The sequence below is a fragment of the Ictalurus punctatus genome, chromosome 9, assembly GCF_001660625.3.
Source record: "Ictalurus punctatus breed USDA103 chromosome 9, Coco_2.0, whole genome shotgun sequence".
Lineage (NCBI taxonomy): Eukaryota > Metazoa > Chordata > Actinopteri > Siluriformes > Ictaluridae > Ictalurus > Ictalurus punctatus.
The window spans coordinates 19,489,272-19,511,548 of record NC_030424.2 but is presented as its reverse complement, the minus strand read 5'-3'; the positions used below and the strand labels follow the sequence as shown (position 1 = coordinate 19,511,548).

The following is a 22,277-nucleotide window of genomic DNA, read 5'->3' as shown; positions in this document are numbered from 1 at the left end:
TCTTTTTAAAAATTTATATATATATTATTATTATATTTTTGCACTGTAAAAAGTTACATACTAGCAAATTTATCTAGCTTATTATGAGATTATAACAAATAAAATGTCATATTATTCAGCCTTTCACACGTTTCAAGCTTTTAGTTTTCTTATTCTGCTGTCATTTCCCTTCTTATTAAAATTATTTATTAAAATTAAAAAAGTGTCTACCAACAGAACTATTTCAAGCTTGAAAGACTACATAAGTTACTTGCTAAGTCATGTTTTGCAGTGTGAGGATCAAAACCTTACCTTAAAATGAAAGAATTACTAATAAAAACAATATTTAGAACGTTTTGGTATTAAAATTACATATTTAAAGGGTAACAGCAGTGACTGATGAACAGTCAGATTTGAAAATGCCCCAAAATGGCAATGTTCAAAATCACTTACACATAATAAATATCTTTGTTTCATCATCGAGGCCTTGTTGGTCTCTGCTCTATAACACGAACTCTGCACATTAAAACACACTTCAGACCCTGGCAGAAGAGGCAAACATTTCAGCTCAAATGCATTACTTTTGTTCTGAGCCATTTATTCTCTTGAAAGTGACTAGGCTACACATGATATTTATTAAGGTAAAAAAAAAGACAGAAACATAACAGTACGTATAATAACAACAACAACATCATCATGATGCATACAATTAGAACATTGTACGATACGATCCATTCTGTAATTACTGTCTCACAAAGTACAAAAATGACTTCAAGCTTAACAAAAATCACAAAATAATTCCTGGCAATATGAAAATCAGGCATACATGCTGGAATATGTGAAGAATGAAATGGCGTGAAGAACTGCTGCTGCTGCTGGGTGTAAACAGACACCAGTTAAATGCTCTTGTGTGAGTTTTCCAGTTTCCCAGTGGAAGCGAGCACCGCTAGCTGGAGTGTTAAAGAGCTGAACATGCAGTGCTGCTCTCAGCCTCAGCTTCAGCAGAGGATGGACGGATGAGGTGAGAGAGAAGCTCCGCGACACACATGGCACTCCTCTTCTGCATCCCTCCATTACGCCGTCACTCCCCTTCAGCAGGCCAGGAAAGTCATGCCGCTCGGGCGGTAAGCACTCTGCCAGAGAGAGAGAGAGAGAGTGAGAGAGAGAGTGAGAGAGAGAGAGAGAGAGAGAGAGAGTGAGAGAGAGAGAGAGAGAGAGAGAGAGAGAGAGTTAAATCTGTTATGAATTAGCACTCAAGCTCCGCAGAGGCAAGAGGCAGGCCCTTGTTTTCCGGTTTTGTAGACAACACTGGCTAGAACGAGAGGCTTTTCCCTCCTTTTATGTTTAATCAGAGTATTTCTGGTTGTGTGGGTTATAAGACACCATTCACGTCTCCTGGCAATGGTGTTACGAAAAGTGTGGTTAACAAGTGGTTCATGAATCTGTTTAGGGAAATTCACAGACTTTGATAAATTAGACTCCAAATTTCAGAGAAGTGGTAGTGCTTTACAACACAAGCCTCATGTGCAGCTCAAATAAGATGCGAAAAAGCTGTTAAAATGACTCTAATGCACTTTACTAAATACTCAAATCAATCCTCATAATACTCCAAAAATCCTGAAACATGATTTACACAGGCAACCAAAACTCAACATTAGACTTGATTTAACTCAATGCAATGTCATTTTGTGGTGTGTGAAAAATTTTCTGGGAGCAATGTGACTAAAGAAAAACATTTAAAAATGAAAATGTAATTGAACTATTTGTTTAGTGAAGTACTTATCTCTGGTATACTCTGAATCCTTAACGTGAGGTCAACACGTTGTGCTCCGTAGTCGGACAAATAATTTAAAAATGCATTTCAAATTAAAATAAATAGATAAATAAACAAACAAACAAATAAATAAACAAATACAAAAACGATGAATAAAACAATCAGTAGCTATGATGAGGCAAAATAACCAGAAAACTAAACTGCATCTTTTTCGACTTTTATGTTGCTCATTACAATGTGTGGCAGTACCAAAGCAGCACTAATTCTTCTTTCTAAACCTCAGATTAAAACGGCATTTTTTTTTCATAGTTCATACCGACGCTTGCTGTGAAAAAAAAAAGAGCTCTTAGAAAACAGGAAGGTGAAATCAATCAGAATCAAACCAGATGTGAAAACCTGACAAAAGTTCTCTTCTCAACACAGCTCGTTTTGATGCATGTTGGTCTTTTTTCTTCATTTCTATTCCTATGCCAGTTTGTCTGTTATTTTCAGAATACATACAGAAATGGAGACGTGCAGTGAGAAACAACTACTGAAACAAGATGCGGGCTGAAACAACATGAACTGGCTGGTATGCTGGAAAAGTGGTATGAAAAAGGGAGGGAAAAAAACCCTTTAGTGAGGGCGCTAAATACAGAGGTTGAGAAAGAGTGCTGCAGAAAGGGGAGAAATTGTGAAAGCTTTCCCTCCACAAGGCCAACCTGGAACTTATAAAAGACAGATTCCTGTACTGCAGTCCTCTGAGGTTGCTTGTTGATTTGCTCAGGACTTCTGTTTCCTAGTGCTATTATCTGTGAGTGAAATTACAGGATCAGCACTTTGCATCTCCAATCAGGAAAAATACAGCCTGCGTCTGAGCCCAGTGTTCATGCAAAGACGCCACCGGATCCATTACACAGCAATCTGAGCTGCACGTATGCCATGCACAGACACTTCATTTACTAAATAACTTGGAATCATGTTCAATGAGGGATCCGTTGATAAATGCAGCTTGGATGTGGTGTCTTTTACTAATTGTAATGTGTTGGAGTTAATAATTGTGTCAACACTGGCTCAAGAAGTGTCATTTTGTTTAGAGGGTTTTACTCATGGTTCTCAAATTGGAGTCTAGGAACTCCCAACAACCCAAACCTCAATAACTCAAAAACCAGTAGGCCGGTGAATAAAGTCAACTTGAAGCTAATTGCAATTTTAATATAAATGCATTCTGTGAGTGGAAAGTTTTCGAACAAAAAAGTTGACAGTCCAAACGATATACAGGGCGGTCCATAAGTTCTGAGACCACATGGAAAATCTGGGATTAAAATAAAAAATACAATTTAAAAAAAAAAAAAAATCATATAAAATTGGAACTAAACAGAAGGTTTACGAATTCTGAAATATTTAAAAGAAAGAAATGTTCAATATCTAATATTTAATATTGGAGCTTCTTTACTATTTCTAGGTCTCTATTTACATGTAAGCAAATATGTGTTATTAACCATGTTAACTGCTTTATACAAAAACCCAGATTTTCCTTATGTCTAATCTCTTCTATTGAAGCATGTGTTCAGACACGCCGATGGATTCGATCTAAAATGCATCATAAGGTTTTGCACAAACTTGCGGAGTCCGTGCCAGCTGGAGTGCACACTGTCATTAAAGCAAAAAAGGGGGACGTATCAAATACTAAGCAATTTTAAATTCATGTAAGATTCTACTTTTCACTCAAGTTGTTGTCAATAACATAATTCGTAATGGAAACTGTTGCATTAAATTAGAAATGATCGTGAAAGAGAAGCATTTTCTCTAGTGGTCTTAGACTTTTGCATCCCACTGTATACAGAGCCAAAATGTTGTTGGACATATTTAAATAATGGGTCTACTATTTAAATAGTTGGATTATGTTCATGAAATAAACCAGTACTAAGAGATTACAGGTATTCACAGTTAAATGGCTGCAAAAAAACAAACCCAATCAAACCAATTATACAACATAATGTGTCTACATTTACAATGGCACAATATGGACAATATTACATCAAATTATTTACAAGCTCTTTACTTACTTTGCACTTCAGTGCAACCCTAAAAACACACACACCTTGAAGGATTCTAACAAAGAGTTGCTTCTGAGAGGAACAGAAATATAAATAAAAAATGTCATGTATATAATATCAAGTAATTGAAATATACGTCAAGGATGAGTTCCTTCCTGTATGGAATATATTTTAAATCCGACTGTCTCACATAATACTCCTCTTGCCATTCATACTCCCAATCCTCCCTCGACTAATTATTTATACTGTGCAAAAAAAAAAAGGGAAATGGTTGTAGCCTCCACTTTCCTCACAGTGTGCAAAAACTCACTGCAGTACACCGAAAGTCCAAAAACTAAAACTAAATCTCCCAAGAGTGAAAGAGAGAAATACAGCAGCGAAAGAGAAGAGACAGGATCAGACACGTCACATGATCTGCTCTGAACACTGCTTCAGATTGTAACATACATTATACACGAGGTGAAAAAATAAACAGCTATCTTTCAAGTTCTATTCTTTCTCTAAATTGCATTAATAGCGACATCAAAAGTGTAAATGTTACACAAAGTTGCTCAAAGTGAGCTCTTGCTCGATGATAATTACTACTTTCATACTTTAAAGTCGCTCTGCAAACTGTGTTTGGCGAAGCCTCCACTTGGTCATTCATAAATCTTAATTTTGCAGTTAAATAGTGCTAAGTAAGGTCTTCTCTCCCCCTTATGGAAACACTCCGTGGAGGTCCTCAGGTCCAGGCCAGCCAACCCCTTTTACACACACACACACACACACACACTCCACTCATCCAGGATCCTGGCCTTGGCAGTGGGTGGCAGGCCGCTGCCGCCGTCCACAGCTATGCCGGGGCAAATCGTGTTGACAGTGTCCAAGAAAAACCAGGGGGAAAAAAGGAAAAGGGTATGTGCAAAACGGGCAGAGGGAGACCGCATGTGTGCAGAGAACGGCCGTAGAGCAGGCGCTCTGATGAAATACCGCCTGCTGACAGGACAAGAAGGAAGAGACAGTGTGTTGAACAAGAGCCATGAAAAAAAACCCCACTATTTCAGTTGCCCAGGAACTGACCCTGGATCATTTTATTATCCATGTTCATTATAAGCTCTGCTGAAATCAAGGGCGTAAGGATCAGAAATGTGGGAATGGGTGGATGTGTGAGACCTGGAAGACTTTACTCAGAACACACCCTGTATCTTGTGCTTCTAGAGAGAATGGTCACAACATGCATATCTGCAACACAGTGTATTAGATTTGATTTACGTTTTCCAAATTAAAAAAAAAAAAAAAAAAAAAAAAAAACTCTCAGGAAAATAGAATGTACTCATGTTGAAAAACTGTATACAGAAATGTTCTGGGAATTCCTGCACACAGCAATTTTCTACAGGGATAAATCTCTTCATGCCCACTTCTTCCAAGCCGTTACAACTTCTCAAGTATATTTTCATGTCTATATAAGAACACTTTTATATGTTAGGAAGCGCAAACTTTGCATTCCTGCTAAAATGTACTAGATAACAAAACAGTCGGCATGTTTACCATGCCCAAATAAAGTCAGCAGTATCTGAAAAAGCAAGGACGATGACCTAAAAAGAAAATACTGATCTTACACAGAGCTCAAAATATCAGTGTTTAAAAACGTATTTTTAGGGGGAGTAAATAAATGAAAAATAAATGAAGGAGAAAAAACTACTTTGACAAAAGTCGAAATCAAACAGCAGGAGAGCTGAAAATGTCCTCACAGGCAAGTGGAACAACATGCCACTGTTATCACATTCAGAAATATCATTTTAATTGCTTCACTATTAATATCTTAAGCACCGTTTGACCAAATGTCTTTTTGTCCATTTACTACCGTCATTTGGTACAAGGGAGTGCAAACTTTTGCACTCGACCTTAAGTGCAGTCTAGAGTGTCGGCAGATTTATTTTTCAGATGTGCCTGAAGTGACGGTAAGAATACACTGAGACAAATGTCCTGTGTGATCCTACTTAATAGTCAGCAGCTCCTCCCACAGCCACACCCACTTAGATCATACTGGCTCACAAGTCTGAAGCTCATGAATACACAGGTGGAAGTTTGGGTAGATAAACTTGGTGCGAAATGACAGTAATACAGAGTGAACTGTATTCATGTTTGGCCTGACTATTGTTTTTATCTGAAAAAAAAAATGTCTTCCAGACAATATGACAAAAATATCATATCACGATTCTGGCAGGAATTACTACAATGCACGATATGTGACACAAAAAAAACCCTTATAAATAATAATACATTTGTTTATTGTTAGTGGCTTAGTGGTTAGCACGTTCGCCTGACACCTCCAGGGTCAGGGTTCGATTCCCACCGTAGCCCTGTATGTGCGGAGTTTGCATGTTCTCCCCGTGCTGCGGGGGTTTCCTCCGGGTACTCCGGTTTCCTCCCCCAGTCCAAAGACATGCATGGTAGGCTGATTGGCGTGTCTAAAGTGTCCGTAGTGTATGAATGGGTGTGTGAGTGTGTGTGATTGTGCCCTGCGATGGACTGGCACCCTGTCCAGGGTGTACCCCGCCTTGTGCCCGATGCTCCCTGGGATAGGCTCCAGGTTCCCCCGTGACCCTGAAAAGGAGTAAGCGGTAGAAGATGGATGGATGGTTTCATTACAGGGGCGTGTGTCTTATTGGTTAGCACACCTCCAGGGTTGGGGGTTTGATTCCCAGCTCCGCACTGTGTGCACGGAGTTTGCATGTTCTTCCCATGATTTGGAGGTTTCCTCTGAGTACTCCAGTTTCCTCCCTCAGTCCAAAGACATGTGTTGTAGGCCATTTCAATTGTCTGTAGTGTGTGATTGTCTGTAATGTGTCTGTAGTGTGTCCTGCAGTGGGTTGGCACCCCGTCCAGTGTGTCCCGAGTTCCCTGGGATAGGCAGACACATGAGAAAAGTATGAAAGATGGATGGATGTTTTAATTACATCAGCTGCTTCCTGTCAGTTTATGATAAAAAAAAAAAAAAGTCCTATCACCCAGCCTTAACTGTGTTCATTCAGTACTAAATGTTATTATGCTTATTATATGACCTGCATAATTTAATTTATTGACTGACTGACAGAAAAACAATGCTCAGCGTGTTAGACGCCGCCATGCTGAGAGCTGGACATTCTCAGAAACCCCCCCCCTCATTCTAAAAAGAATGAATCAGCAGACAGGGGAAGGTTCTTAGCTGAATACTCACTGTATCCCACGACATAACAGAAAGCAGAAGTTCCCGAGCTGATGAGAGGAGTCACAGATCAAGTAAAGTCACAGCTTTCTTGATGTGTGGGACTTATATATATAAAAGTGAAAGAAGAGTGGAGTTAAAAGAGCGGTTCTTTCTGATTCTCTCTGGGGCTTGTTTGAGTGAGGAATGAGAACTGTTTGCACTCCTTTCTTCCAGTCCTCACGACTGCCAGGACTGAGAGAGAAAAACAGAGATAGATGACCCTCAGTAAGCGGGACTTTATCTTTGATCAGATGTGCCGTGTCCTCTCGCTGGCTCCCAAGGCCCGGGCAGTCCTCTAAATGTGAGAGACAAGCGGCCTCCTCTGCACGGAGAGATGACTCTCCAATTTTCAGCCTCAAACTGGAGGCAACCTCACACATGCAAGACATTAGTGTGAATATCACTCTGTCATCCTCCTCTCTTTATGCACAATAAAAGTGAAGCCCATCACATGCTGTTTATCTTGTGTCGTAAACAATTTGCCATGTATAGCCTTTGTTGAGACTGCCTGTGTGCACCAATTGTGCAGTGTTCCAAATCATCGCCGTTTCACTGTACCCAAGCAGAGACAACAAAGGTCTGAGGACAAAAAACCCTTGTTAGCAGGAATAAACAAAGCAAAGCCCCAACATGCTCCAGACAAGGGAACAGTACACATATTTCAAGCCTAGTGGCAGCTATAGTTTAGCTTTTGTCTTTGTATTTATGTGAAGTGTTGAGGCCAGGACACGGGTCAGAAACACATCTCAAGTCTCCAGCACAAAAAGGCTATAAATTCTACACAACTAGCTCTGAACGCAGGACACAAAGCCTGGCGGGGAAAAAAAAGGTTTAAAGCTTGGGAAAGCACAACTAACAAGCCTGAAAGCCAAATAAAATAAAGATAAGACAGGGTTAAATAGCATGAACGTGCATGTCTCTTTGCAATAATGAGCCGTTACAGGAAGCGGCGCTCCTGCTCCTGCATATTCATGAGTGGTGTCCAGCAGATGTGGGGATGTGTGTATGTCTGAAATGTGGGTGTGTGAGGCTGTATATGTACTGGCGCCTCGCAATTACCAAAAGGGAGTATGGGAAGGGCAAAACATGAGAGAGAAACTGAGAGAGAGGGGGCGAGAGACATTGAGCGTCTGTACAAGGCTGCAGCACACACCAGCCGTGAGCAGGACTACACCACTCTCTGACTGCCACATCTGTCTGTGTGCAAACGAATAGAACAATGACTTTCAGACTCTTCTCAGACGTCTTCGGCGAGAGGAGAGGATATAATGGAGAAAATGTGGATAAGAGGGCATAGGTTCAAGTGTGACAGAGTTCAGCTGCTTTGGATCCTCTCCTCTGTATCATTGTCTTCAATCTTGCGCTCTGGGCCAATTTACTGAGCCGTACTGGTATACCCGAATATGACAGGCAGAAGGTTTTCACACCCACAGAACAGGCAGTAAAAGCACTCTGTGGTTTTCAAAGGGCTGTCAAATGAAAAGCAGGGGTTCTCCCTGGTCAATTCCAAATCATGCGTGATCTGGAAAAGATGTCAAATTCTATCCAGGGCATCCCAATCATGCTGTGGCTGCTAAATATATATATATAAAAGAAATATGGTCATAAACTACATATGAGGGTAAATTTTTTTTAACCATTCTTTAGGTGTATTCACCATTGTAAATTGTCTTATTATCGTGCACACTCAGCCAAACACTAGAACTGTAAATGCTACGGGTCTGACCAGGAAACGAAAAGGTAAACACAGGATGATTTACAGTAAAGCAGTACTTCTGAGATTTCTGGGCAAAGGATTAGAGCAGTTATTGTGCAGCAGAGCCTTGTTTTTGGGGAGGTAAAACCCAGCCAGTGCATCTCCAGAAGCCCAGGCTTAATGGTTCGTACTGTACACCACCTCGCTGTGAAGTGGGATCTGGGGGTCAGCATGTGGGAAAAGAAAAAAAAAAACAAAAAAAAAAAAAACACCACAGTGTAAATCAGGAGCATCTCAGAAAAGACCCGGGACAAATGCTCTTCTCGAAGCGCCTAAAATATGAGACTACATTCAGAAATAATAGCCAGGGAAAGAAAAAAAAAATAGAAAAAAGAATAGTTCCATAAATCCAGCAGAAAGAAACAAGAAAAGGCTATTTGGGAACAAATGCTTAGCGACATGCTTTGGATGGTAAAGGATTTTCACATCAGCATTTCGACAAATATGAAAAGATAGTCCGCCAACATGGGTTTTGGTTTAAAATGAAAAACAGAATATATAAAGCCTTTCCAATGTTCGGAAACCATCCGCTGTTTTAGGCGCCTCTTCTTTTCTATATTCAATAAACTTTGTTAAACAATAAATATTAGCTTTTACTTCATTGGCTCCGGAGTCGTGATCCATCCCAGGGAGGTTTGGATATCATTTAGATAATATACAGCCTTCTGGATGGCTACCGAATGTCTTTCCCCTTCCAGCTGACTTATTATGTACAGTATGGTTCTGCCAGTCTAGCTGTTCACTTGACATCTAAACGGGCAATTTCATGCTTTAATGACAAGGTATTCAAACCACAGGGAAGAATGGCTCCACTTGTAAATGTGCAATTGTTAGCAGAAGGTTTTGAATGGCCTCTGAGACACCTAGAACAGGAAGCAACGTCTAGTGCCAGTGCTAAGGATGGAACGGGAATGCAGAGACATAAAACTGGTTCAATGGGGCATTTAGTGGAGCGTTTGTGAGGCAGTGAGAAGGGCACGGCCCTATTGAAGCCCTCGGTTCTGTGGATGTCAGCAGCACAGCACGAGATGTCTGTCCTCACAGTGAGATACGGAGACGATGGGGCAATAAACAAGAGCTGAGACGCATCACTCCTACGTCTGCTGTCTTTGGCATGAAACGCTCTGTACAGTGAGACTCGGGCAAACCACAAGTAAGGTACAGAATCCTGCAGCCACGGCAACATCTAAATACCTTCTAACAATGGTTACACGGCTGCGTAAGGGCTGACGATGAAGACTTTTCTTTGCAAAGTCATGCACTTAGCCACATTTTGAGATTTATCTGTTGCAATAACAATCTGCCATGGTTTTGCTTTTTACTCTTCGAAGATTTTCCTTCAATACTCTCAAGATCTTTGTGGCTGCTACAAGTTGGGCTGGCTCGAGTGCTAGGTTTGCATATAAAAACACTAAACAAAATGCTTTCCAACTGTAACTCGCTTCTCTAACAGAAACTTTATAACTGAATGGGTGTGATATCATAAATTGGCATTAAATGTGAAACGAGTACAGAGTCTATATAAAAGTGAACCATCTTTGGTTTCTTTGGAAGCATGGAAAGCTACAAAGAACTCAAGAGATGCACCATTAAAAAGCAGAATAATAAACAAACCAGGGTGATGAAAGCAAATGCTCAAACAAAGCATGATGTTGCCATTTCTACTGATTGGAAGAAATGCCTAAGGGGAGGCTGTCTTCTCTGTACATGTGTACAGCAGGGGCATAATCAAATGAGCTTTGAATTTCCCTGAGTCTTATATTAGACCTTTAATTCAATTTCAAAGTTAATTATCTTAGAATGAATGCAGGAATAGGAGGCAGATAAAGTCTCTAATCACACGGACACACAGCTACAGCTAATAATATGTTGCTATAGATCTATGGAATCTAGAACTATTTCCAGATTTTTTTAAATTTATTTTTATAAACCCTATAATAAACCTATAGCTCAAAATTGCACAAGCTCACCTGGTAACCCTACAATTGTCTATGAAGAACACACCAACAGAGCTTCAGCTCAGCCTCTCAAACAAGAGCTTCATTTTATCTTAAACATTTGTTAACCCTAGACATGTGGTAAAAGGCCAGAGTGAAAATTACTTATTGGGACAATTAATCACGGTCTTAAACTGGCTCCAGTTGCAATAAAACCAAACCAATTACAAGACAACTCAGCCTCCACTTCAACCCCAAGACAGACACACACACAACACACACACACACACACACACACACACACCTAATTATTTCTATGCCATTGCTGGTGACGGACTGCGAGCAACTCATCAAAGGCAAAAACCTCAATGCCACTAGGAGAACATCTGGAAACCTTCACTCATCATCATAGGTTGGAAAACCTGTTTTATATATTACACAATATAGGGGGATACTAATGTGCTTTATAGTTTCTTTTCTTTTTTTTCTTTTTTTTTTTTTTTAAACATGCCAACCTCATGTTTATAGTTAAGCAATCACTGAAACACTCCACTGACTACAGCTTCCTTAATTTGATCAAGCCTTTCTGATAATGAAACTTTAACATTTAACAGATCATTTATATCATAGGAAGGTCATCAGCCATCATATTCCATCATACTTAAGCTAATCCTGGTACTTAAGCATCCTGATAATAAAGAAATAAATATATATATATAAATAAGGGAGCGACATGATGACTTTTGAGTATTAAGAGGAACGTCATTGCTGCTGTCAACAAGAAATGACCCACTATGCTCGTTTCCCTTCTGGCGAACACAGAGAAGACAAGCAGCTGCTTTATTGGCAAGGAGTTCATTCAGATGAACTGTGATTAAACACAATTCAAGTGCATTTGTATAGTGCTTTTAACAATAGATGTCATGACAAAAAAAGCAACTTTACAGAAATCCGCATGTAGATTTAGATCCGTAATGAGCAAGCCAGAGGTGAGTGTGGCAAGGGAAAACTCCCTGAGACAACATGAGGAAAAAACAGACTGAAAAGTGAACTCACTTCTAGGTGACACCATATGTGTGATTATAAATCATTACAGTATATAACTGTAGAAGAGCTAAGTCAAACAGTACTAAAGCCAGATTTCTAATGTATCATTTTCAGCCTGGTTGAAACTGCACATCAACTGATTGAATGTCGCTACGAACAAAAACATTTGAAGTTTTGCCCGTGTCAGAATTTTTAAAATTAAAAACTGAGTTTGACTGATGCTACGAGTCGTCGTCTAAAGGCCACCAATAGGAGGACGGCACAGGATGACACAAAGCTCATGGAACAGTTATATTACAAATGTGGCAATGGTGAAACTTTGAAAAGGTTTCCCTTTATGCGACTCCATTTTCTGCTCGAGCCTGGATCATACCGACTGATGACGTAAGCAGAACATAATCATTTACTGTAATCACAGATTTAATCTGACAGGAACATGGGATCATATCATACTCTGTGACAAGTAATAATCTTAAAAGACTGCAGTAATCATACAGTGTAAACCCAATTTGAGCATTTTGTGAGTAAGAGTCCATTAGCACTTTATTTTTCAAAAAAAAAATCTTGTGATTGTGTGCTTTTCTTACTATATTACCTCCCCAACAGAGTATTTTTAGACTGATCGTATTCTTAGTCCGTGACCTAGTGAACCAGTATTAGGATGTATTTACTGACAGAGACTTCAAATCAATTCTATAAGTCGCTATGGATAAAAGCAACTGCCAAATGCTATAAATGTAAATGAGTCCTGGGATAAACACAGGACAGTCTTTATGATTGCAGCAACAGTTCTCAGGTACAACTCTACAGTATCCCGATGAGATTATTCACTGAAGCAAGAGTGACATTTCTGTGAAATGCAAATCTTTAGGGTATCCATGTGGATCCATTCACAACAGCAGAAAGTGAGTCACCAGAACAGAAGCTCAGCATTAGGACGAATAAGGCAGGACCAGAGGGAGAGAGAAGCCACAGCGGTAGAAGTGTGATTCATTACGAACATGTCAGTACCCTAAAATTATAGGAAACACAAATCCTACCAAGGCTGTACTGTACAGACTCGTGTCCTTATGAGGACTTTGGATACTTGGCTACTGTAACCAACAAGATTAAGCTTTAATGCACTTCTAATATTACCATTGCAGGAAAAATTACATCGGGGGAACGTCACCAACGAACTATTTACCAGCCACTTCACTAAATTTCAACATAAGCGAAAGCAACTTGCGGGGACACGGTGGCTTAGTGGTTAGTACATTTGCCTTGCACCTCCAGGGTTGGGGGTTCGATTCCTGACTCTGCCCAGTGTGTGTGGAGTTTGCATGTTCTCCTCCAGCACAAAGAGCATTGTAGGCTGATTGCCATCTCTAAATCGTCCGTAGAACGCATGTGAACACGTGTGTGAGTGTTTGTGTGTGTGTGTGTGATTGTGCCCTGTGATAGGTTGGCACCCCCTCCGAGTCCCCTGGGATAGGCTCCAGGCTCTCCACGACCCTGTGTAGGATAAACAGTACAGAAAATGGATGGATGGGAAAACAACTTGCACAATGACAACAATTTCAGCATGAAGAAGGATTATCAAAAAGAAATATCACCACTCCAGATTTTGCATCAATACTGCATGTGTCTCTGCAGGCTGCTGGACTTGACTGGCAATGATTTTGTAATCTCAGTCATTGCTAAATAGCTCATTACCTGTGAATTACACACTGACCACAATAGCATACGCTCCACACTGGCTGTGAGAATTCTCCCGACACTCCAGTAACCATTTCACATGGTCAAACTAGCACTTACGACACCCACACTCCTGCGCACGATGTGAAATTATAACTCTCCAACAGTGAGCTGCAGAGTGATGTATGCATGGAAGCAAAACAAGAAGGCATTTCGTGATTTTTTTTTTTAAACAAAACTCATAGTAGAAAAGCAAAATGAAATAACCTTTGCATATCCAAAACGCATAGAAATTACACTTATTTAATTCTGCAAAATATTATGTGATGTTTTTTTTCTTTACAAGGAAAATTACACTGACCACAAATTGCACTCAACAATTCCAATACTTCAGAGCTTGACCACTTTAAAATGGGGCTGTGCTGCGATTATAAATATAACTCTTTTACGGCTCTGTTATTACGTACTGAGAAGGGGGAGAGTGGGCCAATCTTGTGGCTGTAGCGCCTGATGGCCTCTCTGATGTGGCCGGGCTGGATGGCACTGCTCTGAGCCTCCGCGCCACACGCTGCTGCGCTCTGCAACGAAGAGGGAGAAAAAACACACAGGCTGTATTATTACTAAATCAAAAACACAGTGGGAGACAGGCCGTTTAACACACAAACACAGCCAGAGGAGGCCGTCCAGACACGGCACACACACACACACAATACATTTCTGAAGATGGTCTGGATCAGAATTGGATAACGAGTACGGAGATTGCTCAAGCCTTCACCTCCTCAGTCGTGTAAATGCTATGTGTCAGCTCGTGCTTTATGTACTTTCAGCGGAGAAGTTCATCTGATATATAGAGAGCTGACAGTAAATGTTAGTTAACTATCTGCTGTAGGAAAGGACCTATAATTGTGCTCAATGCTCCAAATGTGTTTGACTTCAGGCAGAAAGAGAAAGGAAAGGAAAAACAGCTTCCCTATTTTCATCCTTGTAATAAATCAGTTGTGGTAAAATGGACATGGCAGGATATATGAGAAAGTGTAATGCACATTTCCCTGCCAGTGTTTCCACTCTACATGCAGACACTGGGATGTTGATGACTGCATCGAGATGACCACTGAACTTTCCTCGTTATTTTACAATACAGCATGTCTTTCCTATCCGTATCCATATTGAGTTCATCATTATTTTTTTTTTAATTCCAACTTCCTGGGTTATATGTATAATCCACAAATGCAAAATATCTATGAATGGATGAGGGGTGTGAGCATAGCGTCACTGGTAGAAAAAGTAGCATCTCTTTACCGTTTCCATGGTTCATAACACTTACAAAAAGAATTCAAGCAACAACTGTATGTATATATGCTTGCGGAGATGTACACTACTGTTAATATATTAGCATGTATATGCATACTAGGACAGAAGTACACTACCTCACTTGTTTACTTGTGTATGTACTAGAACTAATACGGTTATGGAGCATTTCTACATGCACTAAATATTCAGGTGTACTCATACCTGGCCCATACTTTTATTAAATTATTGAATAGGCTCATATGTGAGCATACCTTACTCCAGAATTGTACAATAACCTCAAAATATGTTCATGCTGAAAAACTGTATTTGGAGATGAGTTTTTAAACTCCCTTTACTCGGATTACTCAGAACTTTACTGAGATTACTCAGAGCTCAGGACCATTACGCAGAACTTTATTATACTGTGCAGCACTTCAGCGCACACTTTCTATGTAAATAAAAGGGACACAAATCATGAAACTAACCAGTGAACTCAAGTCAGATATTTTTTAATACTGCATGAATTACATTTGCATCAAAAATTGTTTTTATGGATTTTTATTACTTGAATTAGTTCCCGTAATAAACATATTTAACTTTTTTCAGTTGGTAAATTGTTGCCGTGTGGCAACAATGTGCAATGGTGGAAAGTATCATACAGTCAAAAATAACACAGTGTTTGACATTACAATCCAATTACTGCATTTTCCAGACTATAAATTGCAGAGGTGGGTTTTTTTTAGTTTTTTAGTAAACATGTAAAAGTTGTATCCTCTAGAAAGGAATTACCGTTGAAAAAAGTATGTGGATGGATGGCTTTTTACACTTACATAGGAAAATAGTAGTTTTGTATTATTGCCTATCAAAACATTGGAGATAAATGAAGTGTTGCCATATGGCAACACCATGCAGTAAAGGGTTAAGATGTATTTTCAAGTCAATATGTAGTTATTAAATAAGGAATAAAACATGATGAAGTGGTGTCGTTATTTTCCAATAACCCCATGCCACAATGTGTTTGATTCCTTTTTATTCACAGCAATTCTCGAACGGTAAGACATTTTTTGCAAACCCTGACAACATTTTCCGTTTCTAGTTACATTTGAATGTTGTGGAACATCAGTGAAACAAGTTCATTCTTGTTATCACTTATGTCAAGACATGCATTAAAAACTTGTTTCCTCACCTGTGTCTCTTTTTGTCTCTAAAACAGTTTGTCACATTATTTATAAAACACCAAAATCTCCAGCCTGAAGAGTGTCTTGTGTTGGGAAACTTTACCTAACGTTAAACCCCACATTACTTTACTTTACATTACTTACTTATGAAGTACTGACACAGTAGACTACTTCCATGAGTGCTAAATAAACTCTTCCTCACAAACAAACAAAAAAATCACCACGTCTTTAATTACACACATTTTTAAATCTTTATTGCGCTGTTAGTGTAGAAACAGTAATAGAGGATTGTGAAATCAATCGAGAATGCAATGGTGCTGTGGTACCTGTATAATTTCAAACAACGTACTGTCATTAATAAATATATGATTATTGCACTAGGAGCTTCTTTAAAATATTCTCTAGATTATTTAATTATAGCTGATTATGATCATAGCTGGATTATAACTGAAAATATGTTTGCTTAAAATAATACTTTTTGCTCCAGTGTAGCATGTATAGAACTATACTTGGATAATGTATAAAGTAGTAAACTTTAGTATAGTATGATATACTGTATATATTAAATGCAATTGTCACTTAATTATTCATCTGCAAGTATATCAATGCAAGTAGCCCGTGCTATGCTTTCACGAGGCAAAATCCAAAGTGCACAATTTAAACCTGTGAAACATTTCTTCTCTGTCGTTTCAGAGATCACAGTAACCAGCGATATCTAGCTGGCTGCTACAGTACATCAGAATAAACAAAGCTTAGTCCTGCTGCAGAAAATAAGCTCCAGATTTTTTTCCTTGATCAATACTCTTTCAAGTGGGTAGCTGTTTTAGTCCATATTTCTCAATAAACACAGAATAATACAAGATAATCAAATTCTGTAGCCAAGTAAACATGTCAATGTACAAGCATCTACACAGCATCCATATTAATGCTTTGCACCCACACTCTGGAAGACAAAAACAGAATGAGTGCTTTTTTTTTGTCCCTCTTTTTCCCATCGTCATTTTTATTGGCCTGTTCATGTGTAGACTACACAAAACGATAGGGTATGATAAATATTGATAATGAAAGAATGCTTTACTATGAATGAAAAACAGTGGCCCTAAAGAAATAAAGTGAGATAGGAAGTGTAAAATGATGACCCTTACCTTCTTCCTCTTGCGCTGTTTGCTCTTGCTGCTGGAATCCTGAGAGAGTATGCCATTGCCCTGGGTCATGGAGTGCAGTTTGGACTGATGACCTGAGCTTGGGGTGGAAGGAGGTGTGTTCTCTGGAGAGTCCATCTCTCTTTTGGCAGATGAGGCCTACAGATAAACCAGCAGAACATCTCATAATGATACCAATGTATACAGGCATTGACAAGGAGGTATGATGCCATTAACCGTGCAAAATGGATTATTTTCTCATAAGGGCACGTCCACAAAACAAGCTTCTTCTGTCACATGTTAAAATGGCTGAAAACAGTTATTTCCTCACCAGACTCAACAAAAATGCAGCTTGGCATGTTACTAAGAAAATGCAAAGACTTTCCCATAGCAGAAAAGGTACAGCTTTAGCGTGGACACTGGAGACTCCTTCCATAAATACAGAAAACGTCACCATATCAACAATTATATTGACATTAGATTTTTAAAACTGTTTATTAGTAGACTATGTTGGAGCTTCCACCATATAAGTCCCTTCTTGTATGCCTTTTGAGCAATCAGATTAGAGAATTCAACAGTGCTGAGCAATCGAACTAAAACACCAAACTAAAAAAAAATGTTTGCTCTGCACTGCATTGCTTACATTATCTGACACTCCATTCAATAGCCCTAATATTATTATCCTGTCTTAAACCCAAGCTTATGAATAGACATTTGGAAAGCTATAAGTTTTATGCAGCCATCCATTAAGTAGTAAGTCTATGTGTTGTTTGGAATATCCAAATGCGGTGATCATGCTGGTCCGTTTCTCCTCTGCTGAGACGACCACAGCTATTGTGCAATGCAGCTTTACTGTCACATTCCTCCACACGGGACCCTCAAGGTTTAGGAGGTAAAAAAACAACAACAACAATGGAATCCATGGTAGAATACAACTTGTTTCCAGACCAAAAGTGGCCTTGGCTGAGTGCAAATATAAGAAAGACAGAGAGATGAGGTTTTGCGGTTACAGTGACAGAAAAGCCCCTCCACGGACAAGATCCCACAGTACAAAACCACCTTGCACAAACTTGGCAGCAACAGCTGGCTGAAGGTCAAGCCCTAGTTGGAGGACTAGTAATAGTTCTTATTCAGCTAGTGCAGAATTAGCATCCAAGTGTACATCCAAATTTGAGTAAAGCTTTGCTACAATGTCTAAAAGTGGTATACACTTTAAGTAAACTGAATTTAATTTTCCAACAGTACAATCTTTCACACTTAGATGTGATGGGGAGGCTGTGGCTCAGGTGGTAGAGCGGGTTGTCCACTAATCGTAGGGTTGGTGGTTCGATTCCTGGCCCACATGTCTCCACATGCTGAAGTGTCCATGGGCAAGACACTGAACCTCAAGCTCTGCTACCATTGGTGTGTGAGTGAATGGGTGAATGAGAAACAGTGTAAAGCGCTTTATAGAACCGCTAAGGTTAAAAAGCGCTATATAAGTGCCGACCGTTTACCATTAGATTTTGAGCTTTGTCCGAATTATCTGATTATAAGTGTATAATCTGAATCTGACTAAATCTGACCAAATATAAAAGTGCACAGACATTAATAGGGCTGCATCTGCACACACTTGGACACAATAATGACCTTCTAAGTATTATCATCACCACATAAAGCAGGTCAGGCAAGTTGCTCTCATATACTTTGGGTTCTCTAGGTGAATGGAGCTGATATCATGTTCACACACATTATCCAGAAAACAACGGGTGTCTAATATGACTGACTGGTGCGTGGCTCACCTCAGCACTGGAGCTGTGGTATTGCAGAAAAGTGGCTGATATGGCATGGCTGAACGGGTCACCTGTTTTAGGGGTCATGTCTTGTTTAACCAACAGGGCAAGATCAACAATCTGGAAAGTGACAGCAATATTATTATGAGTAAAGAGAAAATGTTCTTACAAACATTTGATTTATCTTTAAATCTGTATCTATACTAAATGTGAAAAAAAAAAAAAAAAATTCAGGATGAGAAGAAATCCACAGTTAAGAGCGGTCACAAGGTCTAATTATTGGAATGAGAAATGTGGCACTACAAGCTGGATTCAAAATTTAAGTCTAAATTTTTTTTGTACGTGTAAGTGAAGTTTTGTTGGTTCAGACTCGGGGACTTTTGATTGCCACCATTTCAGCCAATAAGCAGTTTTGAATCAGTGATGCAGTTCAAACATTCAAATGTTTGAACATTTGAATGAGGATTTGACTATGCGAATTTGGATGGTGCCACCAAATATTTAATTTATATTTCAACAACTGATTAATAAAAAAATGTATTTAAAAAATCTTTAAAAAATCTATTAAAGTCAATGCCACGATTTACCAAAGCCCTCCGCATGAGGGTTATCTGAAGCCACTGAGGCCTCTGCAATATCAGTACTGCAAGGGTGATACGGCATTAACGACTGACAAACAATGTATTATGCAGCCCTAGTTGAGTGGCCTATGAGTGGTTTGTGAATGTGTTATGAATTAAGTGATGAAGAGAAAAGCCATTTCCAGCCATTTTTTTGATGGTTAACTTGTTTACCTGGGCAACTGTTTCATAGGCCAGATATGACAGGATCTCCATGGAGACCCCGTTGGGCTTCAGGTCCAGACTGCTACAATCCAACCACTCACGAAATTTAGAGAGCTTCTTAGCTTAAATCACAGAATCAGAGAAACAAGTCATAGTTAAATAACAGCATTAAACATGATAAATACTATATTCAAACACCAGAGAAGCACGATTTAATAAAGATTTCTAAACAATGGTTTAGAAATATGGGTGGAAAGGACAGTGTATATCTATTTTACAACTTATGTACAAATAAGAAAAAAACTCTAACAAATTACAAATGTAAAGCTGGTGCTTCTGCATAAGAAAAGAATCCAAAATATACAGCAAAATTAACAGAAAATGATCTTAGCAAATCCGTATCGGAAAATCTCTTCAGAGGACGCAAAAGAAGTCGGCAGATTATTGAGATGACATTTAGAAAATGAGAAGCAAATTATTATGGATTATTAATAAGCTGACATAAACGAACATTTCTCATTACTTGATCATTGATAATGATGGAACATCTGTGAAACCTAAAACACTAAAAGTGTCACTCTGCTGCTATAAAAGGAAAGTATTCGTCGTCTGCATTTTTGCCTGGGCTATGCAAATTTTGCACTGAACTGTCGAAGACTGGAAAAGAAAATATAAAGACATAGGTTTTATTCTTTTCAGGCTTTATGTCTACTCAGCATTTGATGAGGATGTGCCCTGCGGCTGTTCCGATAGGTTTATGACTCCCTGTGCTCGTGTTGGTTCTTTCACACTGGTCTCGAGGCGAGAAGTGCGGGGTTACACACGCCAGTGCCAGTGGAGAGAGCATGGTTACTGGTGAAGTCCAAAGCCAGTCAACATGTTATTAGTGCTGGAATGTGGCCTTCACAAACCAGTGGTGGTGTGTTCACATCCCACAGTCATGCTCTTAAACCTCGGAGCTCTCCAGACACACAGCTCTACAATGACTGCACCCAAATTCTATAGAATTAACACGTTTAAGTAATCCTGTGTAGCTTAGGAACATGTTTCATGACCAGTAAGGACAGGGACAGCTGGCATGAAGATTAAAAGATGTCAGAGATTAAAGGACATCAATATAAGTTTTCGTGTTTGGCATCCAAATAGGATTATTTGCTGTTAACATACTTTTTAACATAGATTAGACTGGAATTTTGTGGAACAGAGTGCAACAGCAACACCAATGCTGATAAGAATAAGATATCAATGGGGAAGCAAGGCTGGGGCTGATTACTTTCTAGCCCAAGCTGTAGATTCATGCAGCCTATCAGTGATGGTGTTGTTAGGAGATTACACACAGTGAATGTTTGGCATGTTTGGCATTCAGAGGAAACATCACATGAACTCAGGAGACCATTAGAGACAAAATTAAAAATCACAGGTCTCCCAAGTGGTGGAATGGAAAAGCATCCACACTATCGTCCAGAGATGGCCACAGTTATCTGTGACCAGGAGCCAAGGGTCCAAATTAGCTGTGTTCTCTGGGTGGGATGGAGGGATGGTGTACTTTCTCTCCCCTGTCAATCACGGTGACACTAACCAATGGTGGGTGTCTGTGAGCTCATGTATGAGGGAGAGGGCAGATACATGCTGTGATACAGCATGAGCAGCAGATTGAAAGATGTGCTTGGCTGGTGTCATGGGCCTTGGAGGAAGTATGTGTTAGTTTTCACTCTCCATGATTGGTAGCTGTTATATGATGAAGAAAGCTAGCTGGTGGGTGGGAATTGCCAGGTGACCAAATTGGTGGGAATGGGGGGAAAAAATTGAAATAATGAATGCAGCTGCTTATATGCCTTTACGTGCGCGTGTGTGTGTGTAATAGTTTGTCCGACATCGTTCTCATTATGCCACTTGTGAGATCATGCATTTCTCTACCTTAACAGTTTCTTGTTGTTAAACTGATCTTTTTAGCCCTCCGGTCTAATATCACTACCAGCCAGCCATTTAGACTTAGTATACAGAATGTACTTGTGACAGGAGGAATACTTACAAAAACTGAGCTGTCGGCTCTCACAAAAATCAGCATACTGCGCGGCGTCCATATTCCTTGTCTGTTTTTCAAGTCTCTGCAAATAAATAGCAAAAAAACAAATAAAACCCAAGCAAAACTGATTATTTTCCCTACAGAAAGAATTCAGTTATCTCACAGATTTGCTGACATTTCACAGAGCATTTCCCACCGCTTCTGGGAAACGTGAGAGTGACTTGCGGCTAATTACATAATGTCATGTTGTAAAACGAAACACACTACCGTGCACCTGGAGGCATCAAAGAGCGCGCACGTGCTTTGACTGCCGAGAACCCAGACGAAGGGAATCTCCACTCCCAGTCAGAGTCACAGTGAAATTCGCACTGAGGGGCATGGAATAGTCTAGATTAAAGAGTCCATAAAACGATCAGCTCATCTCAACATCATCAATCATTCAGTGGGTGCATTCAAGACTACTCTGAATGGAAGACTTTATATGACAGTACAACAAAAGCATGCTGCCTACACGGACACATAAGACACACACACTGCACTCGTTGTATTGTTAAGACCTGTAATACTACAGCAGGGAACGGTTCGCTGCTAAATAATATCATGGTACACGCGGGCACAATTGTCTTGTACGTCATCAAGGCTTAAC

General features: G+C 39.6%; 1 protein-coding gene across 2 annotated transcripts in view; it reads right to left on the bottom strand.

Moving 5' to 3' along the window:
* Positions 1-527: 527 nt before the first annotated feature.
* supt3h (SPT3 homolog, SAGA and STAGA complex component) overlaps positions 528-22,277 on the bottom strand; it is a 91,798-nt gene continuing 70,048 nt past the window's right edge. For both annotated transcript variants that reach the window (XM_017476552.2, XM_017476551.3), the window contains exons 7-12: positions 21,638-21,713; positions 19,615-19,727; positions 18,830-18,940; positions 17,052-17,207; positions 13,906-14,016; positions 528-1,112 (exon numbers count right to left, since the gene is read on the bottom strand). In XM_017476552.2, coding sequence (XP_017332041.1) covers positions 1,071-1,112; positions 13,906-14,016; positions 17,052-17,207; positions 18,830-18,940; positions 19,615-19,727; positions 21,638-21,713 — 609 coding nt within the window. In that variant the 3' untranslated portion in view covers positions 528-1,070. The remainder of the gene's footprint in view (positions 1,113-13,905; positions 14,017-17,051; positions 17,208-18,829; positions 18,941-19,614; positions 19,728-21,637; positions 21,714-22,277) is intronic.